The sequence below is a fragment of the Nipponia nippon genome, unplaced genomic scaffold, assembly GCF_047370975.1.
Source record: "Nipponia nippon isolate SJK-2023a ecotype South Korea unplaced genomic scaffold, ASM4737097v1 scaffold_2, whole genome shotgun sequence".
Taxonomy (NCBI): Eukaryota; Metazoa; Chordata; class Aves; order Pelecaniformes; family Threskiornithidae; genus Nipponia; species Nipponia nippon.
The window spans coordinates 113,514,216-113,527,614 of NW_028262336.1; the positions used below are offsets into that span (position 1 = coordinate 113,514,216).

Consider the following 13,399-nt stretch of genomic DNA (forward strand, 5'->3'; position numbering starts at 1 on the left):
TCTTATCAGAGAATCCTGCCTATTACATAAATAGACTATTCTAGCTAGACGAGTAAAATATTATGAATATTGAGAACTAAAAAGTAGTACGGGTTTTTATTAAAAAAAAGGAGGAAGAGTCTCAGCTAAAATGAATCAGCAGTTCAGCAGTTGTCTGCACTTCTACCATCTGAGCCTGTGAACTGAGGGAAATATGGATGGGATAGGAACCTCTCCAGCTTAACATGTAAACTAAACTCAGATGGGAAATAGGATGACATTTTCCCCGCTGCTAAGGTTATTTATCACAGCCCCCTAAAGTGCTGTCTTGCAATATCAAAATTGACTGTAGTGTTAAATTATTAAATCTTTGTTGGGACGTCAGTGTGTGAATTTTAAAATGTGCTGGTCAAGGAAGAAGTGATTAGGAAAAACTAAATTGAGAGATACAATGCAGTAACGATGGATATGGAGAAAATAAGTAAACTGTGCCCCTTATTATAAGGTCATTGTAACTCATGTATGCAAAACATGCTACAGTATGAGGACAAGATGAGCAAATCTCCTTATTACATATGTAAAAGTTTCTAAAATGCATGCAACTTTACAATCCTCAGTTGTATATTTTAATAATACAGTATTTAATGGACCCACAAAGAGCTTACTAACCTCTGTGACTTGTGACGTGATTTGTGATGTGACACGTGAAATGTGATTTGAACCCACGTGTAGGACTAAAATCATGTTGCCTTACAATTTTTAACAGGCTGAAGTGTGTAATTCCCCAATCTCAGCTGAAACAAGTGATCATTCTTTTGATGCAAACCAAAATGAAATGATGGAGAAAAGTACACAGGAATGGAATGAACAGCTAGAGAAGGAGTTTTTCAGTGGTAAGTGTGTGTCCTTACTTTGTTCTGATATTATTGTTACCAGAAGTGTCTGTGGTGACTGGTTTCAGAGAATTTTCTGCAAAAGCATAGGCTGTAAAGATATGGCTCATTACTTTCTAGCATAGTGGCTACTTTTTGCTGGCCTAGTCTGACAGCAGAATGTCTACTCTGACATTGACTTCAAGATGTGTCACTGGTCACTCTTAGAGTGTATTTCATCTCATACTGATCCAGTTGAGAAGAATCACACCTTAAAAGCGCACATTTCTCTCTGCTGATTCTGACAGGAGCCCACATTGCATCCTTTAGATGCAGACATACAGTTATGTGAGAAGAATTTCATCCCAGTTTCCTGCATGCATAATTTTGATAATGATGAATTACTGGGCCCGGTTTTATGAATTGTAAAGCCTCAAACCACAGAAGCAAGAGGCATTATGGCATTCAGTTAGCTTTCTGGGAGCCCTTATAGCACCAGTCGAAAGTTGCTGGTTCTTTTCTTCTCACTGCTGGGAAGTGAGGCAAGATCAGACCCAGCCTATGGGAGTACAGAGGTGTTCTTCCATAAACTTTCTCAGATCTATGCAAAAAAATGTCCATGAATATTACTTTCTACCACCCAAAATTACAAGAGATCACAGATTGAAAGCATGATCGGGAAGTAGCAGGTGAGTCAGCAGTGCTGGAAGAGGAGAGCACTGCATGCTGGACAGTGGTTCTTCTGAAACTCACATGCCTGTCACCGCTTTTGGGTGTCAGTCATAACTGTGCAGACTTGCCCACTGACAGAGAAAAACTGTACATAGCTTGGCTGATGTCCTCCAAATGGAAGACTTAGAAACAGCTCATCTTTTTTCTTGTTCTAAACTGACTCTCTCAGGAGTCTTCTCTTCCGTGCTGAAGAGAAACTTAGAAAAATGGAAACTTCTTGTACCTTTGTATTACCTTTTATTCCAACTATACATACCTAGCAATGCTTTCTTAATGGTTCTGTACTATTAGCACAGATCTCTAATGACTGATCAGTCAGTCTTTTTTATTTAAATGGATTAGGAAATGCCGTAACAAACCAGCCATGTCCATTTGTGTTTATATCTTGTGTGTGCTATTTTCAAAATACAGAAAAGAATACAATTAGCGAAGGCATAATTGGTTTTGCCAATAAAAATACTTTAAATACATTGCTGTCACTTAGTCTTATGACTGAATATCTTGGTTAACTAAGCTGTGTAGTGTTTAATTCCAGTTCATGAGACTCTCTCTATATATACATACAGCTTTGTTGCTAGAATGAATCACAGGTTCCTAACTGCTTCATTACCCTTTTTTTTGGTGCAGAAAAAGCCATTTTCAGTGCTCATTTTAAAGCAATAAGCTACAATTTAGTGGAGAACGTCTTTTCTGAATGAAACAAATGGTAGACATGCCAGACTACTGAATATGCTTGTTTGATGGTTTGCAGGATTCTGTGTTTTCTTACGGTTACATCATAACTGTGCTTTGTGAACACACAGAAAGGTCCATGTTTGCCTAGTGAATTCTTTTCAGGGATTTTTTGCTTACAAGCTAGATTTGGAAAGTTTGCACACATACATATAGCGTGTGAGTAAGAATTCAGACTTCAAATTGTTTTGTTTTTCTTTTAAATAGCGTAAAGACTAACATTTACATAAAGAGCAGTTTTAAGATCAGTCACGGAGCAGCGCATTTTTTCCTTGTAGTCACAATGGGTGACCACTGAAAGGTCCTGTGGAGGAAGAACGTGTGGTTTGGGAAGGGTTTTGAATGCTGAGAAGCTGACTCCTTTCAAAACCAGTTCTGATTATTAATGTAGTACATGAAACTTTTTAACATAAATAGAAGATTATTAAAGAAAAAAAAACAAGTCTCATTTTTTTTTTTTTTTTTTTTTTCCCCTGTGCAGTTCTAAATGATCTGGATGATCAGCTGGCTCAGGAACAAGCCCAAGACCCATTGGACAGGACAGTTTCTACTAGCAGCACATCAAGTGTCCCATACAGTAGTGCCTTCCCTACTTCAAAGAGGCAGACTGCTAGTAGGGGGCAACACAGAAATGACTGGAGTGACATGCCTAGCACATTTTTCCCAGATGGACTGAGAACAATAAGAGCCAAAGATGAACACAAGATTTTCATCAGACCAAGGAAATTACACAGTGCATATATAAACTGGCACCAGACAGCCTTTCAAGAAGATTACAAATACGGTGATCCAGTTGATGGAAATCCTCATCTGCTAAGCAGCAGGCTATCTTCCGTTTCTTTTGGACGGTCTTCAGAAGGAAGCTTACATCCTCCTTCCATAACACAGAACAGTGGATTTAGGCACAAGAGTTGTATGAACAGGGATACAGCTGGCAGAAGTTACTCTGTATGTTCCCTTCGGAGATGTCCATCGTCAGTATCTTCTGACCAGCTATCAGCATCTAGTTTACAACATCCGTTGGCAAGGGAGAGCAGCAATGGTTTTGTACCAAGGTTTGGTCGACAGAACCCAAAGAGAATTCCTCTATCTTCTATTGTATGGAACAACACACCGGACTCTCCTGGACAAACATCAACTCAAGAAAAAATGTTTAGAACCCAATCACTGATGGAGTTTCATGCTGCAGACCATGGTAGATACCCTAGCTCTTTGCAAGAAACCAAGAAATATGCATCTTACCACTCAAAACACCACTACAGAAGATCTATTTCAAGCAGTAGTTGCTTTAGTAGAGTTAGTTGCCCTGACAAAGCTATTTCTCCATTGCCCTTTGATAACTGGGAAAATTATCCATTATACAAATCGGAAAATAATCTCTCTAGATCCTACTATAGAGATACTTCTCATGACAAGTTGTATGCAAACCAAAAAAATTCTCCTTATGGAAAAAAAGACAGCTATCCTTCTTGGGCTGATATTCCTCAGTACTACAGTGATGAAGTGTTTATTTCCCCTGATGCCAGCTTTGAAGTGATTATGGCTAATTTAAATGACCGGCAGTGGGCACATACAAAGAATGCCAAGTTTGGTTCACGGCGCCTGCAGAACGATTTTCACATGTATTCTCCAGAAAATATGAATGTCAAAAGGATAACAAGAAGTGCAAATAGAACTTTTTCAGAATTCACTGAGGGCTGTCAGCCTTGGCTAAGTTGTAGCTCTTCAGTTTCTTCATCTAGTATCAGAACTGATGAGTCAGTCCTTCCTAATTTGAAGGAGCAAACAAAACCTAAAGGACTGAACAGGAATTCAGTCATCATTACCCAAAGAAGTACTAAGGCAGACTTTACACAACTAGAAAAGGCTGAAGGTACGAAACTGCCAGATGACCACATGCCGTTACAGTCAGTTTCTCAACAAGCAGATACAAACTACATCAACACTCAGAGTTTTCCCTCTAACAGCCCTGCTTCTGCCATGTTGCAAAGCGATGCATCTCTCTTTAACACAATGAGATCAAAGAGACAAACCCAAGCCACTGCCAGAGGAGATACTGCAAAAATGTATACATCAAATGGTGATAAAAGAAATGTACAAATGAAGGAAAACGATTGCCCACCCAACAGTGTGTTCAGTCAGCCTCCTCGTATTTTGCCAGCTGATGAGAGCCGGAAAGAACCTTTTCTTCCAAGTCAAAAAGAATGGGAACATAATCTTCATTATGCAGCAAAAAGAGAGAGCATCAAACAGGATAATCGGAGTACAGAAGCCATTAACCAAGCTACTCCAAAGAGACAGTCCTCACTGCTGAATGTTGCTCCTGCTCCATCCACTGAAAAATTAGCAAACTGTCAAGGCATGTTGTCCTGTCCTCCTGAATGTTCATCTAGCTCCTCACAAAGCTCTCCACAAGCACTTTCTCATAAGGACAATTCTAAATGTTTAGGAACACTAACTAGCTCTTCAGTAAATTGCACAGTTACTGAATCTCAAGCAGAAGGTGGAAAAACAGCTCAAGTGAGCAGAATAGGCGTTACCAAAAAGATTTCAGAGAAAGCACTGCAAAATGCAAGCACTTTAGTAACTAAGGACTGTAATGGACAATTCACTACTAGTTCTCCACAAAATGGAAATTCTGGAAATATTAATATGCATAGCTTTGATGGAGACCCCAAGACCTCTGAACATAGTTTAAGTTATTTTTGCCTTGAAAAAGAAAGTGGAAAAATAAGGAGTAATTCACCTTGTATTGAAAGGCTTCACAAGCAAGACAGCTTGCTGAGACATACCAGTAGCTGCAGCATTACTGGCTCCCCTAGCAGAAACAGCCTGAAATCTCCTGACCCACTTGTCATTTATTACACTTTGCCTAGAAAATCAGCTAGCATTGCTGGTAGTGTTACGACAGATACGCCCATCTCTTTACCTAGAGAAAGCAGAACAACGTACAACTGTGTAAGATCTGAAACTCCACATAGAGCTGATGCCTGTTGTTCTAATCAAAGAGGTGTGTCTTGTTTAGACTCAAAACATTCCTTTTTAACATCAGCATCATTAAATGCTGCTACAAGTAGCAAAGAAAAAGATTACCCCAGTCCTTTAACCAAAAGTCCTAATGATTCGGTAAGTAGTAGTACGTCAGTTGAACTGACAGACAGATGTAAACATCTAAGTAGAAGAGAATCCTCCGTGTTTTCAGATTGTAAGGAGAGAGGAAATTTTTTACAGAAATATAAAACTACAAGCACTTTTACAGTTTGTGTTGATGAAGATCACGTCAAATATCATGAACTAGTTTCAATTTATTACACATTACCACGGAGGCATTCAAGAACATTTTCTAACCTCTTTAGGGATGATCCAGAGGATGCAGATTTACCTTGTCCCAAAGAAAATGCTCAGTCACCAAGAATACAAAACAAGAAACACGAAGGTCATGTGAGTTTAGCAAATGTTTTTTTCCCCAGTACTTTGGAAAAAGAGGTGCCTTCGTATTCTTCTGACCAAGTATCTTCAGCTCTGGTCACACCTCAGAACTTAGAAAGTGCTGTTGATAGTGAAGAAAAGAATTCCCACTTATCTCCTAGCTCTGAGAAGATATATGCTTCAAAGTCAATGAGCATAGTACATAGCAGGAAAGATAGTTCAGCAGATCTTTCATTAACAGAAAATGTGCTGTCTGACACAGTGACAAAAGAAATTTCTTCTGGTGGTCCACAACCCACTGCAATAGTGGCTAAGTCAGGTAAGGCCATTTGTAATGCTTCAAGCAGCCAAAATGCAGAAATATCTCTAAAAGAAAAGAAGGAAATTTTACAAACAGCCACACCGCTAATGTCCACTTTATCAACCTCTCCCAAGCCAGGCAGACGTTTAGAGAGTCCTTTGTATTCTACTTCAACAAATAAAAATATTATACAGAAGGGAAACTCTGAAAACTGCTGTCAGCCCCCTAAAGTGAACGCCAATAAAAATCTGAACAGTTTACTCCTCCACCCAGGAGAGAAGAGTTCCCTTGGAAGGAACGGTAACACAGAGCGTGCTGATGTGCCGCGTCTTCCTGCGGAAGACACGTACAGGGATAGTAATGAATTCAAACAGAGAGTAAATTTCCTACACCAAACCACCCCTCTGTATAATAATAAATGTAGTGGACTGCAATTAAGGGCTGACAGTTCAAGAAAAAATGCAAATGATTTAAACTCCTGTAGCAGAGTGCTTTCAGAGTCTCAGAACAAAGCATCTGAGGTAAGCACAGCTTCCAGTGCTGATCTATTACTAGACAAAGGGGTTAGCACAGATACAGATGAATTAAAGAATTTAAAAATTAAAAAAGAGCAAAACTCACAGAGTATTCAGATGGGTAAAGATTATAGTGGGTTGCAGGAATCACAAAGGCACAGTGAAGGCAGCCCAAACATTAACTATAAAGTCCTCAGGGTTACAGAAGATCAGAAGACAACACAGAGTGCAGAAGATGAGAACAAGCTTCTCTCTGACTGCACAAGAGACAAAATCAAAGATATAGAAAAAAGGAAAAACAGACCTTCAATTAAAAATAAACTGGCAGCTGTTTACAAAACAAGTCGAAAATTTTCAAGTAAAAATTTACCCCCCAAACCGCACATAAGTAACATTTTCTCACAGAATGATGGAAGTGCTACTTCTTTAGAGGTCGACATGTTCCTTGACTCATTGATTTCAACGGATTCCCATCAGCCATTCCTGCAGCCAGAGAATGACAACCAGAATCACAGTCTGGACCCTGGTAAGAATACGCCAAGACCAGGAACAGCTGAGAAGACGACAACTGAAAATCAGAATGATCCTTCTTTGCTTGTTAATAACACCAATTGGAGGTCTTTTACAAGCTCACACACCCAGAAGGTAGCCATCAGTCCCAAAAAAACTACAGTGAAAGTAGAAAACAGGCCAAGTCTTACAACTCTATTTCCAGATAAAGCAGTAACCACAAGAAATAAGAATTCCCAAATACTTGATCTCAGGTTAGAAAGCAAAAGCCAGCCCATCTCTCCCACTGCTCCTACATCAGACCCACTGAATGATCACAAAAGAAGAGCTAGCAGTCGTGGCTGCAGTCCTCCCTTGCCACTTTTAACTGACAAAAACTCAAACACATATGTAAGTAGCTGCTTGCAGGCAGACGTATGTCCAGAGCAAGACTCGACTTCCCAGACAGTGCGTGGTCACTGTCAAAATACCTTTCAGTCTGCTAGCTTAAACAACGCTAACTTGCGTAGCTATCAGTTGCGCAAGAGTCATGCCAGAAGTCAGCGTGAGCGTCACCTTTCTGAGAGTATTTGTCCTCGAGATTCCCATGAGACCTTTGCCTCCAGAAGCAATATTCTCCCAACAGATGGTATACACGGGAAGAGATTTAAATCTTACTCGGAGCTGTTGTCTTGTGATGAAAATGAAAACTGGGCATCAGACAATGAAAAATGTTACAGCACTAGAAATTTGATGTATCCTTCTGTTGAATTTGGTATATTTGGCAAAGAACAACAGTTGGCTTTCCTGGAGAATATCAAGAGGTCACTCACGGAAGGGCGATTGTGGAGACCTTGTCTTCTTAATAACCCTGGTGCTCTCAGAGATGGAGAGACCCCTTCTATAAACAGGGCTGAGCTTTTGAGCTCAGGTTCTGCTGGGAGTAAAATGTCATCGGCTGCCTCATCCCCCCGAGAGCTGAGCGATATCTATCGGGAAGACCCAGCAGCTTATTCAGATTCAGACAGCGACACCACCACCGACGATGAATACTACCTAGATGAGATAGATAAAGAATCGGAGCTATGAAAGGCCTGTGCTAAGATGGCACGATAGCTCTGTAGTTTCTGGGCAGGCAAAAAACGTGTAAAATACTTTGAGCCAGTTCTTGTGCTGCTATAAATTGGTACAACTTCATTAGTTTTAAAGAAGTTAGTATGTTATGCTAGCTGAGCATTTGACTTTTGTATTAAATATGTGGCTTCACCCTTGTTGTTTCTCCTAGCAGGGAAAAAGAATGTTAAAAAATCCCTTCCCAAAATAATAGAAGGTAAACAACTGTGGGTCTTTGGGCAGTGTAACTCCAGAGATGGCTTTCCTCTGAGTCAGCAAGCAGTGGCTTAGGCTCCTGCCAGCTACGCAGTGCTGGAATGGATAAATGCTAGCTTGACCTACTTTTTCTTATAAGACTTACTTAACAGAAAACCAAGAGGTTACTTTGCTGATAAATTGCCGTTTCTCCAATTTTCCTCATTTACCAGATCAAGCATGATAATGCCCAACCATCCCACCCCACAAACACCACCACAAAACAAAACCTGTTCAGTTTTTACAGCATATTCTGTATGAATGTTCTTTTTCGGCATTCCTGGGAAGCGTAGCAGCAATGACCCCGGTGGCGTTGGTTCTGCCGTGCAGTTGAGGTGGATTCCACACCAGGATTTTCCTCCTCAGCGTTGCAAGAGCAGTGAGCAATGTGAGCTACGGAAATTCCGCTAGTGCATGGGAGACAGCTCAGCAAAGGGCACAGCACTGGAAAACTCACCGAAATTCCCGAGGATGTTAAGAAACGCAGCTGAGCGTGGAAATCTGCTTTTCAGACATGGGGGATTCATAACGGGCACAGCTTTGGATACAGTTGAGATGAACGGCCAGATTTCTGCCTTTGACTTAGGAACAGGTTAATTTGGATTATTAATCTGACACTTTAAACCACACAAAATGTAAAAGGATTTACCCAATTTATTTCTTATATAAACCTCATAGGTTGACTCCTAAGGTGTCCTAATAGTGGGAGGCCAGCCGTAACCAATACACCCCGTTACGTCCCTCCGTTCTGCCGCTGCCCGTGCTGGGCTGGTCTCGGGCTGAGGCTCCTGCAGCCGCTGGGCTCCTTCAGGGCAGCCCCACCGAAGCGGCCCGAGAGGGCACTTGGCAGGGCCGCGACTGCGCCGTGCAGACGGGCAGGATTTTATGTACGAAGTAAATAAAACCAGTGAGAAATGCTCTTTGCCTTTTGCTAAATTACCATCCCTTCTTGGTATTTTTCAACCGTTCCTGCTGTCACTACAGTGCTTTTTATCCTTCAAACTGAACAGCCGTAAACATTTTCCAGTGGCTCTTCTTCTGCCACACTAATAATGTAGTGTTATTACTCGGTAACTGAAACTCGTCCCTGGCCATTAAATTTCTAACTAAGCTTTGATCTCTCTTTCTGCAAAATCAGAAGCGGCTCACTGAGACAGAAGATAGTATTTTTAAATAATTATAATTTACTTATAATAATAATTTACTTTATTTCTAATTTCACATATGGTCTAAAATGATGATCCATATTTTTGATACACTTTTTAATTCAATGAAATTTCTGTAGGACATAATTATATTTTTGTAACTGGAAGGACAGTGTACTGGTATTTTAAAATAATATATTTTACACAAAACAAGCAATGCTTGTATCACTGACTACTCCACAAGAAACTAAAAGGTGAAAATATTATAGTAAGTAACTGGTATCCTTATTTTTTTATACTGTAAGCTTCGTTAAAGAAGTGGGTCTGTAGTTCAAATCTGTACTGCTATACAAGTATTATTACTTTATACTGGGGTAATTTGTCTTTTGTTGTACATAGAAGGACTAATATAAACATAAGTATTTATAGTCAGAATCGATCTCTACGGCATGCCTGTTTTGGAAGGGTATAAGCCTATGCTGACATACGCAACGCTGGAAGGAAATGACTACCATATAATTGCAATATCTCGTAAAATGTGGTATTCTAAGGAGAAATGATGTTTTTCTGTAAATGGCTCTATTCTGTACGTACAGGATTCTGTAGAGTAAGACAATAAAACCAGCTGAGTATCCGTGAAGAATTTCTGTTGCTGTACATTTCTGCAAAATACGTTAATCCAAAAATTGGGAATATCAACCTACATAAGGTAAAGAATAATAAAATAAATGTTTACAGGGGAAGTAAATGGTCATACAGGTTTTCTTGACTATAAGTGGATGGTTTAGAACATTTTTATTTGTAAATATTTTCTACCTGTTCAACAGAAGTTGGATTAAGTTCTCACCTTGTTGGCATAATTTTTTTTTTCATTTGCTGTGCTATGTGTGTACAGGTGGCTTGATTTAATGTAAGCAAGTAAAAACTGCTTTTGGTCATAAATCAGTTGTGGAAGACTGCAGCCTGTTGAGGATCTGTAAACAAATATTTACACTGACTAATGGTATTCTGTAAAACAGTCAATTGCGTGAAAACATAGGGAGAGCTACCCTTTGAATAGCGCTGAGCTCCGTTCAGTTTAGCAGAGCCAGATTTTGACACCTTCGCTCTTCCAGGCTTTTTCTTTGGCAAAAGTATATTCTATAAATGTTCACAATTTATAGGATTTTCATGTTTAAAATTATTTGTTTGAAATAAATTCTGCATTCAAATGAAAAAATGTATTGGTACTGTATTTATTTTTCACTTACTGCGAATGCCATAGACAGTTTATTTGAGAAAAAAAAAAAGCCGGCCTCTCAGTAGTGTTGCCAGGGTGCAGATGGCCAATGATGGCACGGATTTAAAACAGGGCCCCCTCCTGCAGGGGAAGGCTGTGCCGCCTTCTCCTTCCCGGCCAGCTGATGAGTCTCTAGCACGCAAAGTTCTCCAGCAGCAGCAGTATCTTCACAGTAGACGTTAACCCCTTAGCGAGCCGTATGCCTACCGCTTGCCTTGAGGAGCCGATACTCCGTGTAGGGGCCAAGGGTAACATCTGATGAGTAGTTTTACAAGGTGATGAGCTCCGCGTGAAAATCGCTGCAGCTGGAATCGGGCCTGAGTGGAGCCTGGCTACCACGTGCAGTGTGACAGGGTGTGAGACTCGCCACAGTCTTTCAGCCTTAATTACTACAGCCAGTATACGTGGTACCCGAGTTCAGTGACGCAGTCCCTCAGCCTGGTTTCAGAAGGAAACATGGTTTATGAGCTAAGGTGGTGTTTCTGTCTAGATCTCTGTCCACCCATTAGGTCACTCCTGTCCCCAGATGACCTTTGATCTTTCTAACATCTCAATGACATTTGAAAGAAGGGACAGAAATCTCATGGTTTCATCACAAATTGGCTCAGGCTGGGAGGGACCTCAGGAGGTGCCGGCTCCAACCCCCTGCTCACAGCAGGCTGGCTCCAAGGTCAGGCCAGGCTGCTCAGGGCTTCATCCAGTTGGGGCTTGAAAATCTCTGAGGATGGAGACAGGACAGCCTCTGTGGCCAGCCTGTGCCTGACGGTCCTCATGGTGGAAATGTGTTCCAGGCTGAGCCTCTCTTCTTTCAACTTATGCCAGTTGTCTCTCGTCCTTCCACCCTGCACCATCTCCTCAATGATCTCCCCAGGGGCACTGGGGGCTTCTGTAAGGTCCATCTGCTCCCCGAAGCCATCTCTGCTCCAGGCTGAACAAGCCCAGCTCCCCCAGCCGCTCCTCACAGGGCAGGTGCTCCAGCCCCACCACCTCAGTGGCCTCCCCTTAATTTGATCCAGTTTATTGATGTCTTGTATTGGGGAGCCCAAAGCTGGATGCAGTATCTGGATGTGGTCTGACAAGTACTGAATGGAGGGGGTAATGACTCCCCCCAGCCTCTGGCTCTGCCCCTGTTCACACAGCCCAGGCTGCCATTGGCCATCGTTGCTGCCAGGTCTCCCTGATGGCCCATGTCCCCTTCACTGTCCACTGGGACCCCCTAGGCCGTTCCCTCAGAGCTGCTCCCGGCAGCGGGTCCCAGCCCGGACCAGCACAGGGCTGGCCCCTTCCCAGGGGCAGGGCCCCAAGAGCGCCAACAGGCCCTGACCCACCCTCCGCGGGGCTCCCCCCACCCTGCCTATGGCCCAGGACACCACTTCAGCCAGCCTGGAGCCATCAGTCCCTGCCCCTGCGATGCTGCAGGACGTTGGTCTTCATCTCCCCACAGCCCTGCCTGGCCACCATGGGCCTCCCTGAGCCCAGCCCCACCTGCAGCCCGCCCTCGCTGCTCCCTGGCACCCAACTGCAGGACTTTTTGTTGAATTTCATGGCCCATTCCTCCACCCTAACCAGTCCCTCAGGATGGCAGCCCTGCCCTCAAGCACGCCGACTAGGCCCCTGTTTTGGTATCATCTGCAAACCCAGTGATGGGTCTCCATCGCCTTATCCCAGGCCAGGTCCCTGCAGTTGGCCTCTTGTTACCAGCTGCCAGGTCGAGACAACCCATTACCAGCCCTCTCTAAGCCCAACCAGCCATCCTGATGGTTTTTTACCCATCTGGTTGCTCCCCATCCAGACCATAACACCCTAATTTGGATACAAGAACACTGTGGGAGACAGCGACGTCTGTGCTAAGTTCATGGTAAATGACAGTCCCTGCTCTCCCTTCATCTGCAGAGCCGGTTCATCGCTGAAGGTGACTGGGCCACAGGCATGGTCGGCCCTTGGTCAATCCACGCTGACTGCTCCCACTCGCCGCCTTCTCCACTGTGCTCCCAGCTGGTGCAGAGGGAGAGGAACGCCGCCCTCGCCGATCCCTGCGCTGCGAGCAGCAGCCGGGGAGGTACTGCCGGGCCAAGAAGCACACGCGTCGCTCCAGATTAACACTATGCGTGTTTTCTCTTGCCTGTCGGGAGCACACAGACGGTATGTCGGTGGAGATCCCTGGTTAGCTGAGGTGAGCGAGTTTAGGAGACCAAAGACAAAAGCAAGGAGGAAACCAGACTTGATAATCCCACTTTCAAGGAAGCTGTTTTTCATGGTCTGTATGCACAGAGACTTGAAGTTCATGTTATTCAAAAACACGCAGCATTCATTCACGCGCTCGTTGTTTTGCATGTGAAAATCCAGGCTTGCACGGAAGCTTCATTTAATTCTCCTACAGCCTTGTAAGCCCCCCATCTACCGACACCCTGAAATATTTCCCAGTAGCAGCAAATGCTTCTGATAAAAATGACACAACCACCTTAGGAGAGAAATCATTGAGGGTTTTCCCTGGTTAGTTGCAGTCCATCCTTTGAAATCCATGAAATTACTTTGTCGTTACATTTTCCAGAGCACGA

General features: G+C 42.8%; 1 protein-coding gene across 4 annotated transcripts in view; it reads left to right on the plus strand.

Annotated features, from left to right (window-relative positions):
• Nucleotides 1-10,767, plus strand: part of EXPH5 (exophilin 5) — a 38,049-nt gene extending 27,282 nt beyond the window's left edge. For all 4 annotated transcript variants that reach the window (XM_087756896.1, XM_087756898.1, XM_087756899.1 and 1 more), the window contains 2 exons: nt 746-872; nt 2,797-10,767. In XM_087756896.1, coding sequence (XP_087613022.1) covers nt 746-872; nt 2,797-8,138 — 5,469 coding nt within the window. In that variant the 3' untranslated portion in view covers nt 8,139-10,767. The remainder of the gene's footprint in view (nt 1-745; nt 873-2,796) is intronic.
• The last annotated feature ends 2,632 nt before the right edge of the window (nt 10,768-13,399 follow it).